Source organism: Odocoileus virginianus, chromosome 7, assembly GCF_023699985.2.
Source record: "Odocoileus virginianus isolate 20LAN1187 ecotype Illinois chromosome 7, Ovbor_1.2, whole genome shotgun sequence".
NCBI classification, from domain to species: domain Eukaryota; kingdom Metazoa; phylum Chordata; class Mammalia; order Artiodactyla; family Cervidae; genus Odocoileus; species Odocoileus virginianus.
The window spans coordinates 28,333,791-28,358,522 of NC_069680.1; the positions used below are offsets into that span (position 1 = coordinate 28,333,791).

Genomic DNA, 24,732 nt, shown 5'->3' on the forward strand with positions numbered 1-24,732 from the left:
GGTGGCGCCTGCCTTGTCCAGCCAAGATGGATGCCAGAGAGAAGGATTCTGGGAGGTGGTCGGACAGGTGGTGTCTCCTTTTAACCTTTCCTGAACTCTTCCGGTTGGTGGTGGCTTATTTGTTCCGTGTTCCTTACCGGGACCTCCTGTCGTGAAACACCTCATGCAAATGGTGACCATGGTGCCTGGCCAGGGTGGGCGTTTCAGTCAGCGTGCTTCCCTGAACAGAAGTAGAAGCAGCGTTGCCACTGGCCGCAGTTGTGTTCCTTGTCTCTCTCTCTGCCTTGCGGCCTTTCAGTCCCTGCTCAGCGGTGCGGGGAGCCCTATTCTAGGTCTTGGTGGTAATTAACAGTTTTACCTAAAGCCTTCATGTGCCCAAGTGTGCAGGCGATTCAGGTGTGTGCTCTCAGCGTGTCAGGGGGTCATTTTTTTCCCCCTGTGTTTGAGGCCCAAATACATTTAGGATTAGAGTCCCTCCTCATGTGGACAGGTCAAGCCTTACCAAGTTCAAAGAGAAATGCCAGCCAGGGCTTAAGCTGCCATTTCCTTAATTTAGGTACATTTAAAGTCAAATCTGAAGGAATAAACTTCCTTAGAAAGCAAACATGGATAAGTCCAATGATGACTTAAAAAGTAGGAGATGAGTATGCAAAGCTGAAGACAGTGAATTCCTCTCCATTCCTCTCTCGTCTGGCCTCTGTGCCTGCTGAGACCCCATCCCAGGGGTGTGTTCGCCCAGGTTGTGTGGCCCCCGGCTCGTGCCCTCAGAGGACATGGAGGAAGAGACCCTCCGAGCTCAGCCCTGAGTCTTGGGCACGTCCCCGAGGCCCGGTCCCCTCCCCGCCCCTCACCTTCAGGGAACTGAGGTTGCCGCTCTGGTGGCACACAGGGAACCTCGCCAGGGCCTGGGTGGGGTCCCGGCCTCTCCCCTTCTGTTCAAAACAGCCTTGCCCATTCCGAGCAAGACCTTGTTTGAAGAAGAAACCGATTTACCGAAAGTGATACAAAGAAAACAACAGCAGTAAAGAGACCTCCCCAGTGCTCTGTATTCCTATTATCCTGACTGTCTCTGAGACTTGGCAAATGATTCTATACATTATTTACCACTTTAATCAGGACTTTATGAAGGCAAGTTTTCACTAAATGGAGAGTTTTACACATTAAAGAAGTTGTTTTTTGTTTTTTTTTTTTTGATGCGGACCATTTTATAAAGGTCTTTATTGAGTTTGTTAGACTGTTGCTTCTGTCTTATGTCTTGGTTTTTTAGGTCGCGATGCATGTGTGGGTCTTAGCTCCCCCAACTAGGGAGTGAACCCACACGCCCTGCCTTGGAAGGTGAAGTCTTAACCACTGGACAGCCAGGGAAGGCCCCGAGAAGGTTTGTGTGTTCACGTTTGCACACAGCCACATGCTTTCTGGTCTTCACACCCAGCGGTGGCCCTGGCTGTTGTCTGTGAGCAGTGTTGATGAATTAGGGGTGTCCCATCATCTCTGCGGGGACCCTCCACTCTCCTGACTGTCTCTGGAGGCCACCCCGTTAACCACTATTAACCTTCCTCCTTTCCCACCGGGGGGTATCCAGAGAGCCTTCTTCCTGAGTCCACACAGTACCTGGCATAGGCAACAGCTTGGCTCAGAGCCCGAGTCTTCGTCCAGGGTGGGGCCCTGGCTCCTGGGTGTCGGCCGCCTGCCTCCCTGTCCTGTCTGCACGGGGGACTTCTGTTTCTGGAGGCATCTTCTGCACATGAGATTCCTCCCAGCTGCCTCCATCACAGGCAGGATCCCCGCCTTGTCTGCCCAGAGCTCACATTTCAAGGGGCTCTCGAAGCTGCAGCCCCGGGCACTTGAAAGAGACCTGAATTCAGTGGAGCAGCTGGACTCCACCAAGGAGCCCAGAGCCTTTTTCTGCAGGCGCGAGCAGAAACCCAAACACTTAGAGATCTCATCAAAGAACTAATATTAGAACTGGGCAAAGCAAAGCTGGCTGGGCCCTTAACGAGAGTGGGTGATGGCATGTGCATCTTCTGGAGACCTAGGCTGCCTGGGGTGGCGGGGGGACCTCAGGGTTCGCCCTGCCTCTTCTAGCAGCTGGTCATCCTGGAGGAGATACATTGTGGATATCAGCTGACACGGCCCATTTCTGTGCGTGGAAAGCAGAGAGCTAGAGAGTCGAAGATGAAGGTGCTTTTGTGCAAACCTCTGTCAGTCAGCGGCTTGTGGCTCAGTGGTAAAGGATCTGCCTGCCAAAGCAGGAGACCCAAGAGACGGGGATTCGACCCCTGGGTCAGGAAGATGCCCTGGAGAAGGAAATGGCAGCCCACACCAGTATTCTCGCCTGGAGAATCCCATGGACAGCGGAGCCTGGGGGGCTACAGTCTGTGGGGTCACAAAGAGTTGGACACGGCTGAGCAACTAAACAGCTGTCAGCCAGTGAGTCCTGGGGGTCTTACTGTGTCCAGGGCCCTCAGGCGGACACGGGGCCCTGGTCTGGGGGAGACAGACACACGGCCCATTGAGTAATGTTTCTGGATGCCTAACCTGGAATCTGTGCGCCTTGGAGAAAACGATGGCTAAGCTAAGGACTGAGACGTCACCAAGGTAACTCTGTTTGGGGGCAGGGACAGGAGTGATGGGAACAGTGACCCAGGAAGAGGGAACAGCATGGTCGCAGCCCCGGACCTAGCAGAGGGGCCCGGGGCAGGGGGGAGACTGGGAGAGGCTCCACGTGGTTGGGAGGGTCCTGCAGGTGGAGTTGGAGGCCGCCGACCAGGACAGCTGGGGAGGAGGTGGGGCCAGGGCCTTGGAGGCTGCCGGGTGGTCAGGAGCAGGGCAGTACCGCCCATGGATGTCAGTTAGACTTGCCTCTTAGGAAAGCGGCTCCGGCTGTGAGTGGGCCATGACCCTGAGGTGCTCAGAGTGCAGGCAGGAGCTCCTTAGCAGGGCGTGGCTTCCTGACAGAGGGAGACAGAAGTGGCCTGGCCAGGGTGAGAGCTGAAAGAAGGGAGAAAGCAGTAAAGGCAGATGTGGGATCAGGAGGATCTGCCAGGCCCTGTGATTGTTCTGTTGTGGGGAAGACGGAGCAGGAGGCTGTGATCTGGGGGTTTCAGAGTGCAGCGCCCTGAGCCTGGAGCACCAGGGCATAGGGTGGGGTCTCATCTGAGGCAGGGGGTCTGCAGCATCTGTGAGGCTGCCCTGAAACCAGTGGCCACTGGTTGTATGTGTGTGTGTGTGTGAGATGCTCAGGAGAGAGGTGACCCCAGAGATGGACACTAGGAGTCAAGCTGGATGGAGGGGGTCCTCCTGGGGGGTATGTGGACAGAGGTGAAAACTCTAGAACAGGACAGCTAGGACACCCACCTTTAAGGGAGGGGCGGGGGACAGAGGAAAGTGGCTGCCCCGAGAGGTGAGGGGTCACAGCAGTGTCACGGGGAGGTCACCTGGCGGCAGGCGGGCCTGGCGTCCCTGGGGCCTGGGCGGGAATGGAGGGCAGGGCAGGGAGGTGCGGGGCGTGGGGCTCTGGGTGGTTTCAGGGTGGGCACACATGTGTCGGGAAGGGGCCGCTGGGGTGAGAACCGGGCCCCCTGGAGAGCACAGGGCGGGAAGCGCAGGCGACCCTTGAGCAGACGGTGGGGTGGGGGGGCCCCTCTGTGGGGCCGGGTGCTGCCTCCCTTCGCCTGGAGGCGTGGGCAGAGGTGGGCAGATTTGTTTTGGCTTGAGTGGTGGGCAGGGCCGCCAGTCCCGTTTTCTCCTGAGGGTTTTGGTTTCCCCTGAAGGCGGAGGTAGGGGCTGGGATCCTGGGCTGGAGGAGAGAGGCTGAAGTGGCCACCACGGCAAAGCGCAGGGTGGCGTGGAGCCCGGGACCACCAGAGATGGGGAGCTAGAGATGGGATGCAGAGGAGACACCCCTGCCTTCACCTCGTTCCGCCTGCCCGTCCTTGTTGTGTTCTCCAGGACCGATGTGGGTTTGTGTCCCTCTCTGATCTGTGTAATCCTCACGAACTGTGAGACAGGACGTCCCTAGGATGCAGGTCACTCGGCAGGATGCCCTGTTAACCAGCCTTTGGGGGTCACAGTGGGTATGGCCCTCACTCTGTGGGCGTCGCTGTGACGTCAGGAGCGGAGCCCTCGGGAGCCTGGTTAACGTGGCGCCCGGCATCCCTGGGCAGCCGAGGGTGGACCACGAAGGCCCGCCTGGTTTGCTGCTGTTGGTCCTTGTGACCTGGTATTTATCACCTGCTGCAGGCAGAGGCTGCTTCGTGGGGTTCAGGATGAAACGCGTGATGCTGATGGGTCCTTGCCCCCCAGGGGCCCTCACAAACTAGACAAGGCAGTTTCAGGCCTGAGCGGTCAGCTGTGCAAACGTTTATTATTAAATGTCACAATAAATATCTTTCAGTTTTTCAAAGCAACTCCGAGGTAGTTGAAGCAGAACTTCGGAAACAGGAATGAAATTGTTTCCATTTAAGGTTCTTTTCAGAAGTTGCCTCTTGAAGCTGAGCGTTTGGGATTCCTTGACCTGGTCTGCATTGAAGGACGGGGTTAGCCCTGGGGGAAAAGACACCAATAAGTCTGTTGTGCAGACTTTTTTTTTTTTACAAATTATTTCTGTATCTGTATTTCGTTTTTGGCCGTGCTGGGTGTGCGTTGCTGCGCGGGACTTTCTCTGCTTGCAGCTCGTGGGGCTGCTCTTTAGTTGCGGTGCGCAGGCTTCTCGTTGTGCTGGCTTCTCTGGTTGCAGAGCAGAGGATCCAGGGCACACGGGCTTCAGTAGGCGCAGCTCCCAGGCTCTAGAGCACAGGCTCGGCAGCTGCGGTGCACAGGCGTAGTTGCTCTGAGACGTGCGGGATCTTTCCAGACCAGAGCTGGAGCCGGTGTATCCTGCATTGGCCGGTGGATTCTTGTCCACTGAGCTGCCAGGAAAGCCCCGAGTGCAGACTGACGGGTAAACTCGGCTTCCCTGTCCTTGAGCATCTCGACTGTGGAGCACGGAGGCTTCCGCGGGTGGTTTCCCTCTGACCCTGGAGGTGGACACACTGGCTCCACAACCTGGCAAACGGCTTCACCTTCTCATCTGTGAAAGGCGTTGGCGGTAGACCTCCCTCGTTTGGCTGTGCTGAGGGCTTATTGTCAGGAGAGGCAAGCTCCTAGAGAAGTGTCTGGCAGTTACAGAAAATTCACAGGTGACACCAGAGGAAACCTGAACTCATCTTCGAAGTTACTTGAATCTGACCACTTAACTCTTGGATACCAGTGTTAAAAGGTCCAAGAGTTGTCTCAGGCATTTTTCATGGCTCTGCCTCCAGTGAATGTTCATTTGAAAATGTAAGGCATAGTTTGTACATAGCCACACAGGAGAGCTCCTCCACCCCCTGCCTTCTTCTATCCTTCCCTGGAGGTAAGCTCTCCCCCGGACTCCATCCCTGGGGAAGCCCCTGAGGTGTGCTCCCTCCCTCTGGTTGTGCCTTTTCTAGAACATTCTAAAAATGAAATCAGTTTGAAGCTTTGAGTTTGTCTTACATCTCAGAATGCATGTGAGGTTCATCCACATCATATGTAACAGCATCTTGGTATTTTTCATGACTTGAGTAGTGTTCCGTTGTAGGGACTCACCTCTTGAGAACATTTAGGTTGTTTCTAGTTTTTGACAATTTCAAGTAATTGTAAACATTCCGATAGAAGCTTTTGTGTGAACCCGAGTTTGCATTTCCATGGGGTCACTCTCAGGAGTGCGATTGCTGGGCTCCGTGGGGAGTGCTTTCTCACACTTGCTGATCCAGTTTGCCTTCAGACCCGTAGCATCTGCAGAAAGCACGTGGTCTGGTCAGACTCTTTTGTTCTGTTTTATTTTGGCTTAGCAATTCTAAGAGATGTTAGTGGTGTCTCTGTAGTTTTAATTTGCATTTCCTTGGTGACTAGTGACTGAGTAGCTTGTCACGTACCTATTTGTCATCCATGGATCTTCTTTGTAAACAGTGTGTCTTCAAATCATTGGTCTATTTTGGGTGGAAGATTGCTGTCTTATTATTGAGTTTTAAGAATTCTTTGTATATGGTGGATATAAATCTATCAGATGTGTGGTTTGCAGTTATTTTCTCCTAGTGTGTAGTTCATCTGTTATCTCAGCAGAAGTTCTTTTGAAGAGCAGAAATTCTTTATTTTGATGACATATAATTGATAATTTTTTTTCTTTTGTGGATTATGCTTTTGTTGTCATGTGAAAGAAATCTTTGCTTAGCCCAAATTCACAGATATCTTCTTCCATTTTATAGTTTTTAGAATAGAAGATCTATGGATCTAAGTTTGATTGAAAGTGAATTTTTATATAGGGAGAGAGGTATGGAAGGAGTTTCATTTGGTGCTGGTGGCGGGAGCACCTTTGTCCCCTTGCTGCAAATCAGCTGACCATATATACTCAGGGTATTCTTTTTAAAGTGGGTTTCTGCCTACTTGCTTTTGGAAAACAATGCTGACAACTGTTTTTGGTAATAGGTGTGGCACTGTCTGTTCATCCAGTGCTCTTTTCAATTAGATTCTGAGCTTTATTGCAGCCCCTGGAAATATTTGGATGAAAATTGTTTCCCTCCATATCGTTAGGAAGGGGGGGCCCAGCCTGATAGAAGGAGTCCTTTAGAGTGTCAGGCAGGGGTGGGGGGCAATCCCAGCCAGGGTCAGGACTCTAAAATTCCAGGACTTTTCCCCAACCAGCTATAAATGATGGGCACTGAGGCTCTGGCTTCCCACCAAACTGGAAATATTTTGTCCCCCACCAAACTGAATTTTAATTCTAGCTCAGCTCAGTACTAACTGTGAGATCAGGGGCAAAATCATTAACATCCCTATTGTCAGTTACCTTGCCTTCCAACACAGCTAACTCCCTGTAGGATTTATGTTGAAATTAAAGATAAAATATATAAGGATTTACCACAGTGCAGGGGCTTCCCAGGTGGCTCAGTAGTAAAGAATCTGCCTGCCAGTGCAGAAGAGATGGGTTCAATCCCTGGGCCAAGAAGCTCCCCTGGAGGAGGAAATGGCAACCTGCCTGGAAAATCCCATGGACAGAGGAACCTGGCGGGCTGCAGTCCGTGTGGTTGCATAGAGTCAGATACGACTTAATGACTAAGACAAGAGCAGCAGCATAGTGCAAGGCATGTATTAAGATACATTGTTATTACCGTCAATTTATTGTTTGAAAGTATGGGTTTCCTAGAAGATACAGAATATAAATATGGGAGATAAAGTTACTAAAGAAGCAAATGGTTCCAAGTTAAGAGACCTAGATATACAGGCAGTCGTTTTTGGAATGGAACAAAGGCAATCACTGTAATTGTTGACAGTGTGAGGGCTGCAGTGAATCTGATGGCGTGAGGGCACAGGTATTCTTTTGCTATAACTTCCTTAGAGTTAAGGAGAAAATCACATAAAAGCTAATAGCGCAGTATAGGCATTCATTGGCAGCCCACTCCAGTACTCTTGCTTGGAGAATTCTGTGGACAGAGTAGCCTGACGGGCTGCAGTCCATGGGGGTCGCAAAAAGTCGGACACAACTGAGCGACTAACTTTCAACTTTCACTTCTCAGGCATTCAGTAAGCATGCAAAGAGTATTGGCTTTAGCTAATGCTGCTGTTATTATTATGTGTCAGGATAAACATGTAACATCTCCGTTGTTTGTGGATCAGAGGTTTTTTCTTACCCCCTCTATTTTTGTTGTGCTCAGCCATCAGCTTCTCATCTGGAAAGTGTTGCCTTCCTGATGTGCCTCTGGTTCTTCATAGTGATCACGACTTTGTATTCGCATTTGCCAAACTGCATGATGCCCAACGTTCTTCTCTGTTCTTGGTTTGCAGGGGGCAGCGCTGAAATACTTGCCAACTATTGTCAACGATGTGAAATTGGTATTTGATCCCAAAGAGCTCAGGTAAGGAAGCAAGGAAGCACCCAGGGCGAAGGCTTCCCACATACCATGCTTGGCCTCCTTTAGTTCATGGGATGCCCAGGGTTCTGGCTCATGTCCACATAGGTCAGTGCCCTGGATCCTTCTGGAACATGTTCTAGCTTATTGTGTCTTTATGTATCTATCAACAGTCACAATATTTTCTTTAGAGGATTAATTTTAGCTTCATGCATAAGTAATACAAATTTGGCATTTTGCACCCTTTAGAGTTGAAAATTCAACACGTGGTTCTTGGGTTTGGGTTTTGTTTTCAGCACCTAAACGTTTTGACACAGGAGGTTTAATGTTCGCGTCTCACCTCCTCCGCACAGCTTCTCTCCAGGGGGTTCCTGACCGAGAGCAGTGAGCCTCAGACAGAGGAGCCAGAGGTTGTCAGTTCAGGTTATACAAAAAGCAAAACCAAAGCAAACCAAACTCTAGGCAAGCTGGGCGTTGGCTGTCAGACCTCAGAGTCACGCTGGGGATGGAACCCTCCCTTTCCCCTTCCAGTGTTGCCGTCATCACTGTCTAAACCCAGTCGCAGGTGTGTACCGTGCGGACGTCGCTGCATTTGGAAAAAGGTGTCGTGAGCAAGTGGGTACATGGGTCTGTGACCCCAGACATCACAGCACGGCCCTTGTCTGATCCTTGATTGGGTTTTTTTAAAAATTTTATTTATTTATTTTAATTTGAGGCTAATTACTTTACAATATTGTGGTGGTCTTGCCATACATTGACATGAATCAGCCATGGGTGTGCATGTGTCCCCATCCTGAGCCCCCCTCCCGCCTCCCACCGCATCCAATCCCTCAGTGTCGTCCCAGTGCACCAGCCCCGAGCACCCTGTCTCCTGCGTCCAACCTGGACTGGCGATTTGAGTTAACATTTGACACAGTAAACTTATCCCCAGGTGATGGCACCATTTGACCAGCCAGAAAAGCCCACCTAAATATTGACAAAGGGCCATGTGTCCCCTGGGTGGTTAAATGGAATGAAAAGTGGCCATCCTTCCTATATTTCATGTCTACCGTAGGTCACTCCTGCCCGGGGGTGAGGGGCAAGGGGCTCCTGGGGAGCTGCGCGCCTCGTGAATCACCTCGTGTCTGATGCGCCCGAGGATTTAGTGTCCTGCCTGGACACATTTGTTTGCGGCCCCCGGGCACTGACAGTGCCAGTTCTAGCTTAACAGGTGCTCAGTGAGAAAAGGAGGAACAGACAGACCCTTGGGCGCTGTGTCTGCCCGCTCGGGTCTCTGCGCGCCCGGCTGTCAGACAGCGGTTCAGGCAACAGCAGCCCCGGCGGGTCCCGGGACTTGCTGAATGTTGGGTTCCTTCCCAGGTCTTCTGAATTAGAGATTGTGGTGGGGTCCAGCCATTTGGCTTCAAAGACCCCTCCAGGTGCTTCCAATGAGTGCTGCTGTTTGAGAGCCCGAGGTGTGTGGAAACAGGATGAACGGGGAGCTGAGGCTGGGTGGGCTGTGGCTTCACTCTGGGCCTGTCTTCCTGGGGCTCAAGGGCCAGGCCTTCACTCATTACAGGGGTGATGTCCGTGTTCACAGCTGGTGCATGTGCCTTGTGCCTGGAGACCACCCCCACCCTTCCCCAGGACCAGGGCCATCTGCTCTTGGGCCCTTGACTCTTTCTGCTCGCGTGGGTTCCTCTTCAGTGACTTTGAAAATCATGGATGTGTTTTTCCCTCTTTAGAAGATTGAGTCATGTTGTGATGATACAGAAGAAATCACAGAGGAGAATAGCTCAAAGTTATAATGATTCCATGATGATCTGGATCCTTCCGGTTATCTTTTGTACATGCACGTGCACACACACAAACACAAATGCATACCCATACACCTCTAAATGCATTCAACGTTACATTTTGTAGTTTACAACAGACTTCCTGCACTGAAGACATCTTGTTTTCCCACATCACGAAGGAGACTTCTATACTATTACCGTAATCTAACGTCAGAACAGTTTCATCCCAGTAAGATTCCTCATGCCCATGAAGAGTCACTGCCCACTCCCACTCCAGTGCTCAGCAACCACTAATCTTTATGTATGTATAGGTTTGCCTTTTCTGGGCATTTCAGATAAATAAAGTCATATAACACATGGCCTTTTGTGACAGGCTTCTTTCACTTAGCGTAATGTGTTCAAGGTCTGTGAATGTCAGAAATTCCTTTTTTTTTAATGGGTGAAACGTTTATCCATTCATCAGTTGATGGACATCTGGGTTTTCCCATTTTTCACGTGTAATGGATAACGTTACTTTGATTCATGCACAGGACTCTGTGTGGAAATATATTTTTGTTTCTTTTGTGTATACACCTAGAGATGGAAATGCTGGGTCCCATGGTAACTATGGTAACATTTTCAGGAGCTGCCAGACAGTATTCCAAAGTGGCTGCACTACATTGCATTCCTACCAGCATGGTATGAAGGTCCCGGTTCCTTCACATCCTAGCCAACACTTGATATTGGTGGTCTTTTGAATTATGGCCATTTTAGTGGGTGTGAAATGAAAAATAACATCATAAAGCATCATTCTTTTGGGTGAGATTTTGGTCCATATTATATAATGGGCCTCATTCAACATTCTGGTGGCATTTAATGATCATTCAGTGAGCTCACGTCTCAGTACGGTTTTGTATTCTATTGGGTCATTTTGTAGTATATCCTTCAACTCTCTGTTGGGTTTTTCCTTTTACAGCAAAATGTTTACTGATTTCATCCTAAATGTTCCCGTGGGTTTGCTGACCATTCAGAAGCTGTATTGCTTGATTGAAATAATTCACAGTGACCTCTTCACACAGCATGGTGAGTGAAACCCTGAGAATCACTAAATTGTCACATTAATCACTGTCTGGAGACCTTGACCCTTCTGAATTCTCTCTTTGTCAAAAGGAGTGGGGAGGTTGCCCCCAATTAAAACAGCTCCGTTACAAGAAAGGAAGATTTAGCCCTTGCCAGAGAATGGTAATTGACATCTACTGTAGGTAACAGATCATTGAGAAATGAAGACCAATCCTCGTAGTTTGGAATTTAGGTGTATACCAAGGCCCTTGGATAATCAGCATACATTGTAGCCTTTAAGATGTGTGATTATCTATCCTGGGGAGGCAATCACTGACTTCCATTGAGATGATTGTAATGAAAAGCTTCAAATTTTCTTTCAACATCAAAGTAGTGGTTCTGTCTTAGCCTGAACTTAGCATTTTGTGACAGGGCTTCCTCAAACCCTGTGTAAAGGAGAAAGAATTTGAATGATTCCTCAACTCATTTATCCTGAGGACACTTTATGTTTCCACATGTTATCTCCCTACCCTTTTTTATTAATCACTTTCTTTCTGTTTGGACAGATTGAATTAATATTTTACACTTGTCAAGAAGTTTTATTGAAAGCTTAAGACCTTTGCATAATCCCACGGCCTTCCTCATTTATTGGAGGGAGACGGGAAGACTGTTGAATGACATTCTGATGGAACGGCATACATTTTTTCTGTTCCATTTCTGTGCAGCTGTTTGGCTTTCCCTTTCATTTTCTTCTGCCCTCATGTGTGGCATTGTTTCAGAGATGGAGCAGCTCAATTCCCCGTGGAGAACTCAGTGTGTGTCTGGTTAATCCTTTGTACCATCTGGACTACTGGACCCTATGCTTTTAATCTTATTTCTTGATTTAACTTTATACAATTCCCTGTAGTCTATACTTAATGGCTAAGGCTTAGGTTAAGAGGAAATGTTAAAGACTTCATATGAGTGGGAGTGTTTTTCTGGAGAAAGCACATGAAACCAAGAAGTGAGTGGCTTTCTGCAGCCCTTCCAAACATCATTCTCTTTCTATTTGTCACTTGCATAAAAGAAAGTCAACTCTCATCATTGCTTTCAACTCAAAGCTCACACATCTCCTTAAGCCAGTAATCCGACTGTCCATATTTCAAGCTCTCCTTGGAAGGCTGGATATTAAATTGCTCATTCTTCAGGTGTTACTAAAGCTTGGGGACTCTTTGGGGCCCTTGGCAGGGCATGGTGGTAGAGGTGATCTGTGAAGACGCAGCCTCATTGTTTCTTTCCATATCAACTGAACTTGATGCCACAGCAGGTAAAATCCCGAGTTTTTATATCTGGATCTTATTAGGTAGATTACTAATATCTCTCCTTCCTATCATCCAGTCCTAAGACACAAAGACACACACACCTCCACTGCTACTACCATCACCTTTACTGAGTTAACAATTGTCAAAAAGTAAGAGTTATTAAGGATTAACTGTACTTGTGTTGGAGAAGGCAATGGCAGCCTAGTCCAGTGCTCTTGCCTGGAGAATCCCAGGGACGGCGGAGCCTGGTGGGCTGCCGTCTGTGGGGTCGCACAGAGTCGGACACGACGGAAGCGACGCAGCAGCGGCAACTGTACTTGGCTCCCCTGGTGGCTCAGATGGTAAAGCCTCTGCTTGCAGCGCGGGAGACGCGGGCTCCATCCCTGGTCGGAAAGATTCCCGGAGGAGGAAATGGCCATCCACTCCAGTCCTCTTGCCTGGAAAACCCTGGTGGGCCCCTTTGTCCACGGCCTCGCCAAGAGCTGGACGCGACTGCACTCCTTTACTTCTTCTCATAGTCGGCTTTTACTGAGTGTTGTTTTAGGGAAGACCTTCTTGAAGACAAATGACAGCTATTTCAAAATTTCTGTTGAAAACTCTTGTCCCACATGCCAAATGAATGAGGTCCTTTTGGATAAAGACCTCAGGCATAAACGGTTCAGTTAAACATACTAAAATAGATCTTCTTTTGAGAATGTATTTCAGGGAAGTGTTTTCTTCTGTGGAAACTTACACATGTTGTTTTAGCTAGTAGATAGCTTGAAGGCAAACTTAGTATTTGTTTTTGAGAATTATGTCAGTCTATGTGTTTGGCAGTTGTTCTCTTTACTGTCCTCAATTTTGGTTTTCATTCTTGTTTTATAAGTCTTTTTTTTTTTTTAAATCTTAGACTGCCTTAAGTCTTGTTTTAGAAATATGCAGCATAAAAATAAATATTTAGCTTTGTTTGACAGGGAATTACCAGGATGTATCATATTTTAGAATGATCAACTTAGTATCTTTCTCGATATTACAAAGGTTGGAATTTAATCTCAATAGCCAGATGTACCCAAGGTAGTCAATGAGATTGTAGGAAATAAATGAATCCAGAATTATTATGGGCAATGATGAAGGAGCCAAAATTAGCCTGAAGCTTCATGTCTTACAAGCAGCTCTAGAACTGTCCCATTATTAGATGATGTCAGAGCCATAATTGGCTCCCCAAATGTACTTCCAGACACTCGCTGGCTGCCTGGAAGCATTTCAGGATGTGCTGTCCAGCGTGAAAATGACGCCATGTGTAGGCTTTGAGTTTTCAGATTCTGGGTAAAGACAGCAAAGACAGCCTCGATTTTTCTCACCTCAGGCTCCCTGCATCTTCAGAGTTACCAAGAGCCATCTTACCTCCTTGTCAGGAAAGATATAACACTGGAAATCTTCCGGTTGGTCTGTTCTTACAATGTCATTACTTGTGCAAAATATTCTGTGCCACATAGGGTATAAATATTTAAAGGCAAACCATTTTCTGATGAGATATGATGGCTGTGTCTCCCCTTGTTCTGTTTCTTGTTAATTTGTAAAAAATGTAGTTGTCCTTGTCCTCTTTCCTGATCCAATTTGAATCACTCAAACTATGTCTCTTTGTGTCTAGATTTTTAGAATGCGTTCTGACCAGCTTTAGCAGCACAAGCTGCTGATGGCACGGGATGGTCCGCGTTCTCTGGGGGGTGTGGTTGGAGCGGCTCCCTGTCTGGCTCCTCCGGCTCCCCTGTTGGGCTCCGGGGGTGAGTCTTTGCTCATCAGCATATGTATTGCTTCTCTCATAGCACAGACTCTGTTGCTTTGCTCCAAAACACTTCTTTCCATCTCCCTCCAATATCAAAGTTATTCCAGTCTCACTTTGATGGGAATAGCACGCTGATTTGGGTGCAGTAAGGCTGGCAGTGAATTCTGAGATTGGCATCGCCCCTTGCCAGGTTTGGGTCCCAGCAGGCCAAGGCTTACAGGGTGCAGGTTGGCTCAGCCTGCTCCTCTTCTGTCCTCTTAAAGGACCAGGAATCAGAGGATCCAGCTGAGTTTGTTAGGCTACAGCAGGAGAGGTGTCTTTTGGCAAAGACGGTTGTGTTTGGCCTGAACTGGTCTGGACATCATGGGCATTGTCGCTGCCATCTGTTCACAGCTGTACCCGTTGCAGTGCTCCTTCTGGGTCAGGTCCTTGCAGCTCCTGTTACCTCCACATCCTGTACCCTGATCCAGAGGAAATTGGAGATCTTTACAGAGCTGTCCTTCCCGCTGCTCCTTAACAGTTGCCATCCCTAGGAGACTATACCTCCTTGGCAGAACAGAGGCTGTATTCTGCATTGTAGGTGCAAGGGTGGCTGTGGATTTGAGTTCTGGCATCTGTATTCAGGAAACAGAGCTCATAATGTAGAAATCTCCCCCTAGTATAAGAATGCTGTTCAGAAGCTGGAGCGTGGACCTGGTCATCCTTAGTGTTGGCTGCAGTAGATGATTGATGACAACAGTGTCTCAGCCCCTCTGGAGACCTCTAGAGAACCCGGAGCTCAGGGTTGGCCGTCGGCCACATCCGCCTTTCCTTTATGTTCTGCCTGTCTCCCTTTGCTTTGTTTACAAAAGAAAATGACTGACTGGCTTGCATCATTTCTTCTATAAATGATTTTTTTTGTGTGTTATTCACTCAGTCGTATCCAACTCTTTTGTGACCCCACGGACTGTAGCCAGTCAAGCTCCTCTGTCCATGGGATTCTCCAGGCAGGAATACTGGAGTGACCTGCCACTCCCTTCTCCAGGGCATCTTCCCAACCCAGGGATCGAACATGGGTCTCCCGTATTGCAGGCAGATTCTTCACTGGCTGAGCCACCAGGGTGGTGATTTCGGTTCCTCATTAATAAAGAACTACGTGTTTCTGAGCTCTTTTCTGTAACAAGGGCAGGCAGCCTATAAGAGGATTGCGAGCGTGTGTGGACTTTGTGATCAGATTGCCTGCGTTCACATCCTGCCTCTGTGACCTGCTAACTCAGTGACCTCTGTGAAGCTACCCTCCAGGCTTCAGTTCCTCCAGCTGCCCTTTCCTTCTTGCCAAGATTACATTACCTGAAGATTGATACATGTGTGATACTGAGATTTGCACTCAGCATTTAAAGCACATTCAATAAATGTTAGGCATGTCTCTTCATTTTTGTTGAAGATTTCGTAGAAAAATAGCAGATGAGACCTTGTCCTCATTGAGGAAGGTATTATCATGTCAAATACATGATGAAAGAAAATTGGTGCAAGAAAATAGATTCAGATCAAACACTGAACGGGATTGAACAGGGAGCTTCCCCTGAGAGGTGCTCAGATCACCGTGCACAAAATACTCCAGACATGCTGCCCCGTGGCTCCTCTGGCACTGTCCACAGTGTGTGGTCATTGCCTGGTTTTCTTTCTTGGCTTGCTTGTTTCCTGTGGTCCTTCCTTAAAATGAGAGGTCTTTGAGCATGGCTTTGTTATTCCTCTATTGCTGCTTCTAGAACAGGGCCTGCAGGCCAGGCCTTCAAGTCAATTCATATATGAGCTGAGAACTTCCAAATGTAAAAGCTGGGTTTAGAAAAAGCAGAGGAACCAAAGAGCAAATTGCCAACAATTTCAATTTTAAGTCAAAGCTGTTGTTTTTTCAGTAGTCATGTACAGATTTGAGAGTGGGACCATAAAGAAGGCTGACAGTCAAAGAATTGATACTTCCTAATTGTGGTGCTGGAGAAGACTCTTGAGAATCCCGTGGACTGTAAGGATATCAAAGCAGTCAATACTAAAGGAAATCAATCCTGATTATTTACTGGAAGGACTGATGCTGAAGCTGAAGCTCTAGTGCTTTGGCCACCTGATAGGAAGAGCCGACTCATTGGAAAAGACCCTGATGTGGAGAAAGGTTGAGGTCAAAAGGAGAAGGTGGTGGTAGAGGATGAAATGGTTGGGTGGCATCATTGGCCCAGTGGACATGAATTTGAGCAAACTCTGTGAAATACTGGAGGACCGAGGTGCCTGGTGTGCTAGTCCATGGAGTTGCAAGGATTTGGAAATGAATAACAACCACAAAATAGGGCTTGGCTCATGATGCATATTTATTGAATTTTCACGTCCAGCACGTCTTTCCCTGGGGAGCAGTACAGAGAAGAAAGCATGGCATGCATGTAGGTTTCCCTTGCTCTAAGGGAGGGGAAGTCCTGTGTTTACATGGGGAAGGTGGCCTCCTCTCCCTGGCTGGGCTCTGAGTGGGTTGATCATGGAGGAGGGAGGACCTGTCTTTAAGGAGAAGTAACAGAAGGAGAGAAGGAAGATGGTGAGAGACTTGAGATACAGAGGGTCACCTGTGAGCAGTTGTATAAAATTAAGGTCCTGGTCTTTTTGCTTCTGATTTTATTATTTCCCTGTTTTGTGGAAAGAAGAAGTTCAACAAGGGACAGTTCAAGATGGCTCTTTGTTACAATTACAGAAAAACTTGAACATACAGGGAAATAAGAAGAGTATAATAATGAATGCCTATGTACCCCTCACTGGGCTTCAAATGCTATTAAGTCATAGTCCTGTTTTTATCTCAGTGCTTCTCCCCTAGATATTTTTATTTTTAAATATATTTTATTGAGATATAGTTGATTTACAATGTCGTTCATTACTACTATACAGCCAAGTGATTCAGTTATACACACACACACACACACACACTTGTTGTTCAGTCACTCAGTCATGTCTGACTCTTTGTGACGCCAAGGACTACAGCACGCCAGGGTCCTCTGTCCTTCACTGTCTTTTTCATGTTCTTTTCCATTATGGTTTATTCCCAGGATATTTTATATAGTTCCCTGTGCTGTACAGTAGGACTTTGTAGTTGATCCATTCTATGTCTCATAGCTTGCATCTGCTCATCCCAAATTAATCCTAACTAATCCCAATCATAGACAGCATGTTAAAAAACAGAGACATTACTTTGCCAACAAAGATCCGTCGAATCAAGGCTATGGTTTTTCCAGTAGTCATGTCTGGATGTGAGAGCTGGACCATAAAGAAAGCTGAGCACCGAATAATTGATGCTTTTGAACTGTGGTGTTGGAGAAGACTCTTGAGAGTCCCTTGGACTGCAAGGAGATCCAACCAGTCCATCCTAAAGGAAATCAGTCCTGAATATTCATTGGAAGGACTGATGATGAAGCTGAAACTCCAGTACTTTGGCCACCTGATGCGAAGAACTGACTCATTTGAAAAGACCCTGATGCTGGGAAAGATTAAAGGCAGGCGGAGAAGGGGACGACAGAGGATGAGATGGTTGGATGGCATCGCTGACTTAATGGACATGAATTTGGGTAAACTCCGGGAGTTAGTGATGGACAGGGAGGCCTGGTGTCCTGTGGTTCATGGGGTCACAAAGAGTCAGACACGACTGAGCAACTGAACTGAACTGAACTGACTGAATCCCAATCCATTCCTTCCCCTCCCCCAAATAGGTTGAGGCAAATCCTAGCCTTCACAGCATTTCAGGAGGGTGTCTTTTCAGATGTGAGCTTGTAGTCAGAGTAGATGGCATGTGCGGAGGGGCTGGCCCCTATGCTGATGTCCAGAACCCGCCTGGGCTGTTCCCGCTCCTGTTCCCTGGCTGAGGGGAAGGGCTCCGGCTCTTTATCCTGCCCTGTGTAGACAGCCGGGGTATGGGCAGAAATGGCTCCAAGCATTGTCTAGAGATGTGATCTGACTATTGGAAAGCTGGTTAAATAGATTATGTGCTTCACAAAAAGGTAACTCTTCCAAATAGTCTGTGGCATGGAGTGAGCAACTTTTAAATCAAGTTAAAATAGAAGGAAAGGTCAAAGTTTCATCCTTTGTATATTTGTAGCTTTATAGTTGCCCACCTATCTGACCAAAGCTATGAAGATTAAAGCTTCGATCCTATTATAGAAATGAAAGGTTTCAGTGTAATTAAATTAACATAAACAGGAGGACACCATGGTGTGGGATTTATGCTGACAAAAATATTTCACATTAATGTTATAGAAACTGGAATAAAAGAAATCAAGCTGAGATAGCATTGACTTAAATTTGTCAAGCACATTGGGCATACTTGCAAAAAGCTGAAGTGGGAGACATTCTATTACCCACAGGGGCTCCTTTCTGCTGTGCTTCTGCACCTGAGACCTGAGCAAAGCTCATTTCCAGTAACACTGAATTTCCTTGCCTTTCAGGATCTAGTTTTTCTATATTCTCATATTGAAAGTGACAGAAGTAACTGACAGATTTCCTTTCAGTTCAGTTCAGTCGCTCAATCATGTCCGACTCTTTGGGACTCCATGGACTGCAGCACACCAGGCTTCCCTGTCCATCACCAACTCCTGGAGCTTGCTCAAACTCACATTCATTGAGTTGGTGATGCCATCCAACCATCTCAGCCTCTGTCGTCCTCTTCTCCTCCTGCCTTCAGTCTTTCCCAGCATCAGGGCCTTTTCCAAAAAGTCAGTTCTTCACATCAGGTGGACAAAGTACTGGAGCTTCAGCTTCAGCATCAGTCCTTCCAATGAATATTCAGGACTCATTTCCTTTAGGATTGACTGGTTTGATCTCCTTGCAGTCCCAGGGACTCTCAAGAGCCTTCTTCAACATCACGGTTCAAAAGCATCCATTCTTTGGTGCTCAGCTTTCTTTATGGTCCAGCTCTCACATTCATACATGACTACAGGAAAAACCATAGCTTTTTTTTTTTTTTTCAAATCAAGAGTTTTTATTGTTTCTTTAAAATATCACAACTGAGTCCATAGAACCATGTGCTATCTTGTTTCTGCAGCAGGATCACTGAGATCTTCTTTGACTAGACTAGACCTTTGTCGGCGAAGTAATGTCTCTGCTTTTAAATATACTGTCTAGGTTTGTCATAGATTTTCTTCCAAGGAGCAAGTGTCTTTTAATTTCATGACCAGTTACAATCTGCAGTGATTTTGGAGCCCAAGATAGTAAAGTCTCTCACTGTTTTCATTGTTCACCCATCTATCTACCATGAAGTAATTGGGACCGGATGCCATGATCTTTGTTTTTTGAATGTTGAGTTTTAAGCCAGCTTTTTCACTCTCCTCTTTCACTTTCATCAAGAGGCTCTTTAGTTCCTCTTTGCTTTCTGCTGTAAGGGTGGTGTCATCTGAATATCTGAGGTTATTGATATTTCTCCCAGCAATCTTGATTCTAGCTTGTGCTTCATCCAGTCTGGCATTTCTCAAGATGTACTCTGCCTATAAGTTAAATAAGCAAGGTGACAATGTACAGCCTTGACATACTCCTTCCCCAGTTTGGAATCAGTCTGTTGTTCCATGTCTGGTTCTAACTGTTGATACTTGACCTACATACATATTTCTCAGGAGGCAGGTAAGGTAGTCTGGTATTCCTATCTCTAAAAATTTTCCACAGTTTGTTGTGGTCCATAGAGTCAAAGGCTTTGGTGTAATCAATAAAGCAGAAGTGGATGTTTTTCTGGAATTCTCTTGCTTTTTCTATGATCCAGTGGATGTTGGCAATTTGATCTCTGGTTCCCCTGCCTTTTCTAAATCCAGCTTGAATATCTGGAAGTTGTCAATTCACGTACTGTTGAAGCCTGGCTTGGAGAATTTTGAGCATTATTTTGCTATCATGTGAGATGAGTGCAATTGTGCAGTAGTTTGAACATTCTTTGGCATTGCCTTTCTTTGGGATTGGAATGGAAAGTGACCTTTTCCAGTCCTGTGGCCACTGCTGAGTTTTCCAAATTTAATGGCATATTGAGTGCAGCACTTTCACAGCGTCATCTTTTAGGATTTGAGATAGCTCAGATGGAATTCCGTCACCTCTACTAGCTTTGTTCATAGTGATGCTTTGTAACACCAGCTTGACTTCACATGCCAGGATGTCTGGCTCTAGGTGAGTGATCACACCATCGTGGTTATCTGGATCACGAAGATCTTTTTTGTATAGTTCTTCTGTGTATTCTTGCCACCTCTTTTTAATATCTTCTGCTTCTGTTAGGTCCATGCCATTTCTGTGCTTCATTGTGTCCTTTCAACTTTGCATGAAATGTTCCCTTGGTATATCTAATTTTCTTGAAGAGATCTTTTCCATTGTATTGTCTTCCTCTATCTCCTTGCATTGAGCCCTTAGAATGCCTTTCTTATCTCTTGTCATTCTTTGAAACTCTGCATTTAGATGGTAATATCTTTCCTTTTCTCCTTTGCCTTTTGCTTCTCTTCTTTTCTTAGCTGTTTGTAAGGCCTGCTGAGACAGTATGGTCCACTGGAGAAGGGATCGGTAAACCACTTCTTGCCTTGAGAACCCCATGAACAGTATTTCCTTTAGAACTTACATACACTTGCCTTGTGTCATAAGTTGTTTTCGCAGGGTAGCAAGGTTTGGAGAATAAAGATTTGGAGACTTAGTGGCAAGACTCTCTCTCTCTAGGCTTGATAGTAGTTTGGTTTAGTCCTCTTGGTGAATTAACTTTGGTTTTAGCTTAATGTTCTCTGGGGCCCCTTTGTTTCTTTCTATTCTTTTCTCTGATGTTTGGAATCCTGCAGTGAGGGGGGTTGGAAAATGTGTCATTCCCTCATTCCCTGGCCATTCCTTTGGCTCTGTCCTTCAACATAACGAACAGGCTCCTTTTAGACAGTGTTCATCAGCCTCATCAAACTTCATTTGTCTCCCGTTTTTGAACAATACAGAGCTTCTTTAAAATGTAGGCCTAGAGAGCTTAAAAATTATTTCCCTCATTCTTATTTTCAGGTAATTGAGACTTCCAGTTATGAAGCAGAGGTGAGAACATTAGTTACAGCAACCCTTGGAAATCTGAGGGCAAAGACTCAGATGCCTAGTGGGACTACTAGTAGGAATTATTGAGTTCAGACTTCTAGACTGTTTTCATCGTCATTCCATCCAAAATAGAAATTTATATCTCTAAAAAATTACCCTGTTAATCAGTTTGTCATGCTTTAAATCGTAGAAAGGGAAACTGTGTTTAATACAGACCTTTAGTAAAATATACCTTCTTCATGCTTTGGATCCATAAAGAAATCTCAAAAGAGATTTCTCTTCCTTGAAAGGGATCTTAAAACCAGAACCACTCTGTTGTAGCTTTGTTAACTTGACGGATGTTGCACAGAAAGAAAAATTGGGGTTGGTAGCGTTGTATGTGACAGTTACTTAATGTACCACTTGTGTAGCTTTCTGGAATACTTTAATTAGATAGTTGTGCTGAAGACTTCTAATGAACATTACCAGCTGTGAAACCCAAAGACTAATTTTTTAAATAATGATGGAATATAAATATAATTTTCTCCATTTTTTCATACCCTGAGAAAATTCTAATCTTTATCTGTAACATAGTGTACTTTTTTCATCCCTAATTCAATATGTCATTCTACAGCTTTCATTGTATGTATTTTTGAAAACATCACTTGTTAAAACAGGGCAGCCTTTTTAAGAGGTGGTTTAATGAATCTGGGAGGGCGAACTCAATTTCAGTTTCTTAATTATATCCATCTAAATTCCATTATAATTTGTTGAGCACCTACCATGTGCTCAGAACTGTTGGTGAGCAAATTTGAGTCCTCTGAGAGGCTCCAGAGCCATTTGAAAATATTTAATTGGAAAAGAGTAATTTTCTTAATTTACGGATAACCACCCAGGAGTTAACTGGCAAGTTGCGCTCTGTAAGCAGCGTCCCAGGCAGGGAGCTGTCCACCACCATGGTGCTGATTAAGGACTTCGCTTGTTACAAATCCATTACCTGCTCTTAAGCTGATTCACATCCACGGTGCGAGTAATGCATTCTGAAAACGGAATTTGCTTCAAATGCCATATGGAACAAGATAAAATACAAGTATGTGAATAAATAAGCACATACATAGATGAAACATAAGCTGTCTAGCGTTGTGCTCGTGTGCTTATGGAGTTTTCCTAGCTTTCTCTCTTTCTGTGTGATTAAATTGGTGGTGTCAGGTTCCTCAGGGTGTAGTTGGTCTAACCTTTATCGATAGTCTGTTGGTTCTCTGTTCTGTGCTCACCTCTGAGTGAACTTCTGTCCCTGTTGCTTGATATTATTGGCACAAGGAGCAGTCTTAGAAGAGGCCGGCTTGATTGCCCCTCATCCAGTCATGCTCACACTGGCATTTGGACTCTGAGTCTCCCCAGTTCATGGTCCCTCATGTTGGCTACAGAAGCTTGCCTGGGACAGTTGGAGGATCCTCAATTCAGCCTGCAGTCTCCTGGGTTCTCTTTTGAGCTGCTATTTTTTTCTGTTGCATAAACTCCTCCCTGAGGGCATAGTCCTTCCCTCAAGATGGAGGGGACAGACCATAAGGTTTGGGCGTTGTTTTTTAACCATATAGCTCATCATTAGTGCAGCTGATAGAAGAGTGTGCGCTGGGCATCACAGGCCAAGACCTGTATTCTCAGTCCCCTTTACACACCTGGGTAAATGAAGGCACACAACTCCCCAGCCCCATCTTCCTGTCTTTGATTCATCGTCTTCCACACAGTAAGGTTCTGCCCAAGGCTGGCAAGCCTGCAGAAGTCCTCTCAAATGTCCCGAGACACCTCCTTGATGCATTTCTATCTAGAGAACAAATTCTTGGTCTGACCAGTACTTTGCACACTATCTTTCCTGGCATATTTTTGAGTCTTAACTAATATTTTCATCTGCTTTTAAATGGGACTCATTTGAGGTTTTTCTGCAGTGATTCTTCTTTCATCTGACAAAATATCTATTATTATAATATGAATTTGCTGAAGAATTGATGCTTTTAAATTGTGGTTCTGGAGAAGACTCTTGGAAGTCTCCTGGACTGCAAGGAGATCAAACCAGTCGATTCTAAAGGAAATCAAGTCTGAATATTCACTGGAAGGATTGTTGCTGAAGCTCCAATATGTTGCCTACCTGATGTGAAGAGCTGACTCATTGGAACAGACCCTGATGCTGGGGACGATTTAAGGCAGAAGGAGAAGGGAGCCACAGAGAACAAGATGGTTAGATAGTATCACCGACTCAATGGACATGAACTTGGGCAGCTCTGGGAGATGTTGGAAGACAGGAAAGCCTACTGTGCTGCAGCCCACAGGACTGTAAAGAGTCAGGCATGACTTAGTGACTGAACAACAGCAACATGATAGTAATGAATGGTTACTCGCTATGATTACACTTCTCCAAACGGAAGGATGTGAAATATCTGCTACACCTCTCCCTTCTTTAAACGATAACACACTTTTTAGGAGGCCCTTTGGCTTCAGCCAGAAGACGTATCTTTGACCAACTTCTTTGTCTCTTGTTCTACAGTCTGTATCTTGCCCTGTTCCCTTCCAGTTTTCAAGATATTTTAATTGCTCTGTCACTCTCTCAGTTAAAGTTTTGTGACATTGGGTACCTCAGAGCTGACAGGCAGATTATCTTATTTCCGATTATTTCAGCACTTGGCCAAGTGGTGCAGAGAATCCTCTGACCAGGATACTTACAAAGGGACTGCCTGTTGGTAGGAATAGAAACACGGAGCAGGGCAGTTGTGTTTACTCCATTCCACAGACCAAGATCTGAAGTTCAGAAAGGGAAACTGATACCCCCAGGGTTACTTGATGTGAATTCACCCTCCTGGTACTGCTAAATGCTCGCAACTTAGTTAAAGCGAATTAAAATGCTTCTTGGAAACATTTAATCTGCATTAGACATGTAAAGTTACCCGAATCATACATGTTTACACACATGTGTACACGCACAGTCATCTGGCTTCGGGATCAGACATCTCATTCTAGTTCAGCTGCTGCCTGGTCCCTGCACTGGCTGCTTGTCCCCATGTCTGTACAACTGGGACATGAATAGATTGCTCCTGTGATCCTCTCCATTGCTGGCTCTGTGTTCTGCATTTCTGGCAAATCTGGAAGATTTGTATAGCGGGAGAGAGTTATTTGAACAAATTGAATCATGTGGGAATGGAGTTCTTAGATTGTTGAAAAATCGGATGATTGTCTGAAAAAGATGGATAGCAAAGCATCCCCCGTTTATATGACTCTTGCTGTTTAATTCTCATTAAAAGTATTTGTCTGGATTTTAGTTCTGTGTAACAGGCTCAAGGTTATTAAACACACTTTATGGATCATTTGTTTAATGTGACCAAACTAAAAATTAAGAAGCACATTATTCAGTGTTCATAAAATGAATGTTTTAAACAGACAGATTCATTCTCATATTTGCATCCTGCTTTGATGTAGAGCTGTAATGGAGTTATAGACGGATATTCTCCTTGGACATTTATAAGCTGATGATGCCTGTTGAATACCTTTTATAAAGATTAATATTTTTTGCTCTGTGCCCATTACCAGAGCATTAATCATCATGGCTTCAGCCTCCACAGCTGAGAATGAGCAGATGTCACATTATTGCTGTCTGTAATCAGAGTGGATCGCACTGGGGAAGGGGGTGTGGAAGGCTGGCTGGTGTGTTGCAGGGCCTCTGATCCCCATGGCTGATTTGTGAGGGGTCTGGGCCCAGGGCTGCCTGCACCTTCCTGGCATCTGGGCGGGGCTGTCAGCATTCACTCTGTGCATGGCAGGGAAAAGCCAGGACAACTGTGCTGCCTGGTTTTGGCTCGCTTGTAGGTCAGCTCTGTGCCTTGACGCAGACTAACAGGCATTGATGAGGCCTGCAGTCATGTCCGTGTGAAGATGATCCGCCAGGAGAA

At 46.2% G+C, this 24,732-nt stretch overlaps 1 protein-coding gene across 2 annotated transcripts in view; it reads left to right on the top strand.

The window, feature by feature from the left end:
- The window catches only part of DOCK1 (dedicator of cytokinesis 1), a 545,853-nt gene that overhangs the window by 171,997 nt on the left and 349,124 nt on the right, over window positions 1–24,732 (top strand). For both annotated transcript variants that reach the window (XM_070470415.1, XM_070470416.1), the window contains exons 24-25: window positions 7,846–7,916; window positions 10,641–10,747. In XM_070470415.1, coding sequence (XP_070326516.1) covers window positions 7,846–7,916; window positions 10,641–10,747 — 178 coding nt within the window. The remainder of the gene's footprint in view (window positions 1–7,845; window positions 7,917–10,640; window positions 10,748–24,732) is intronic.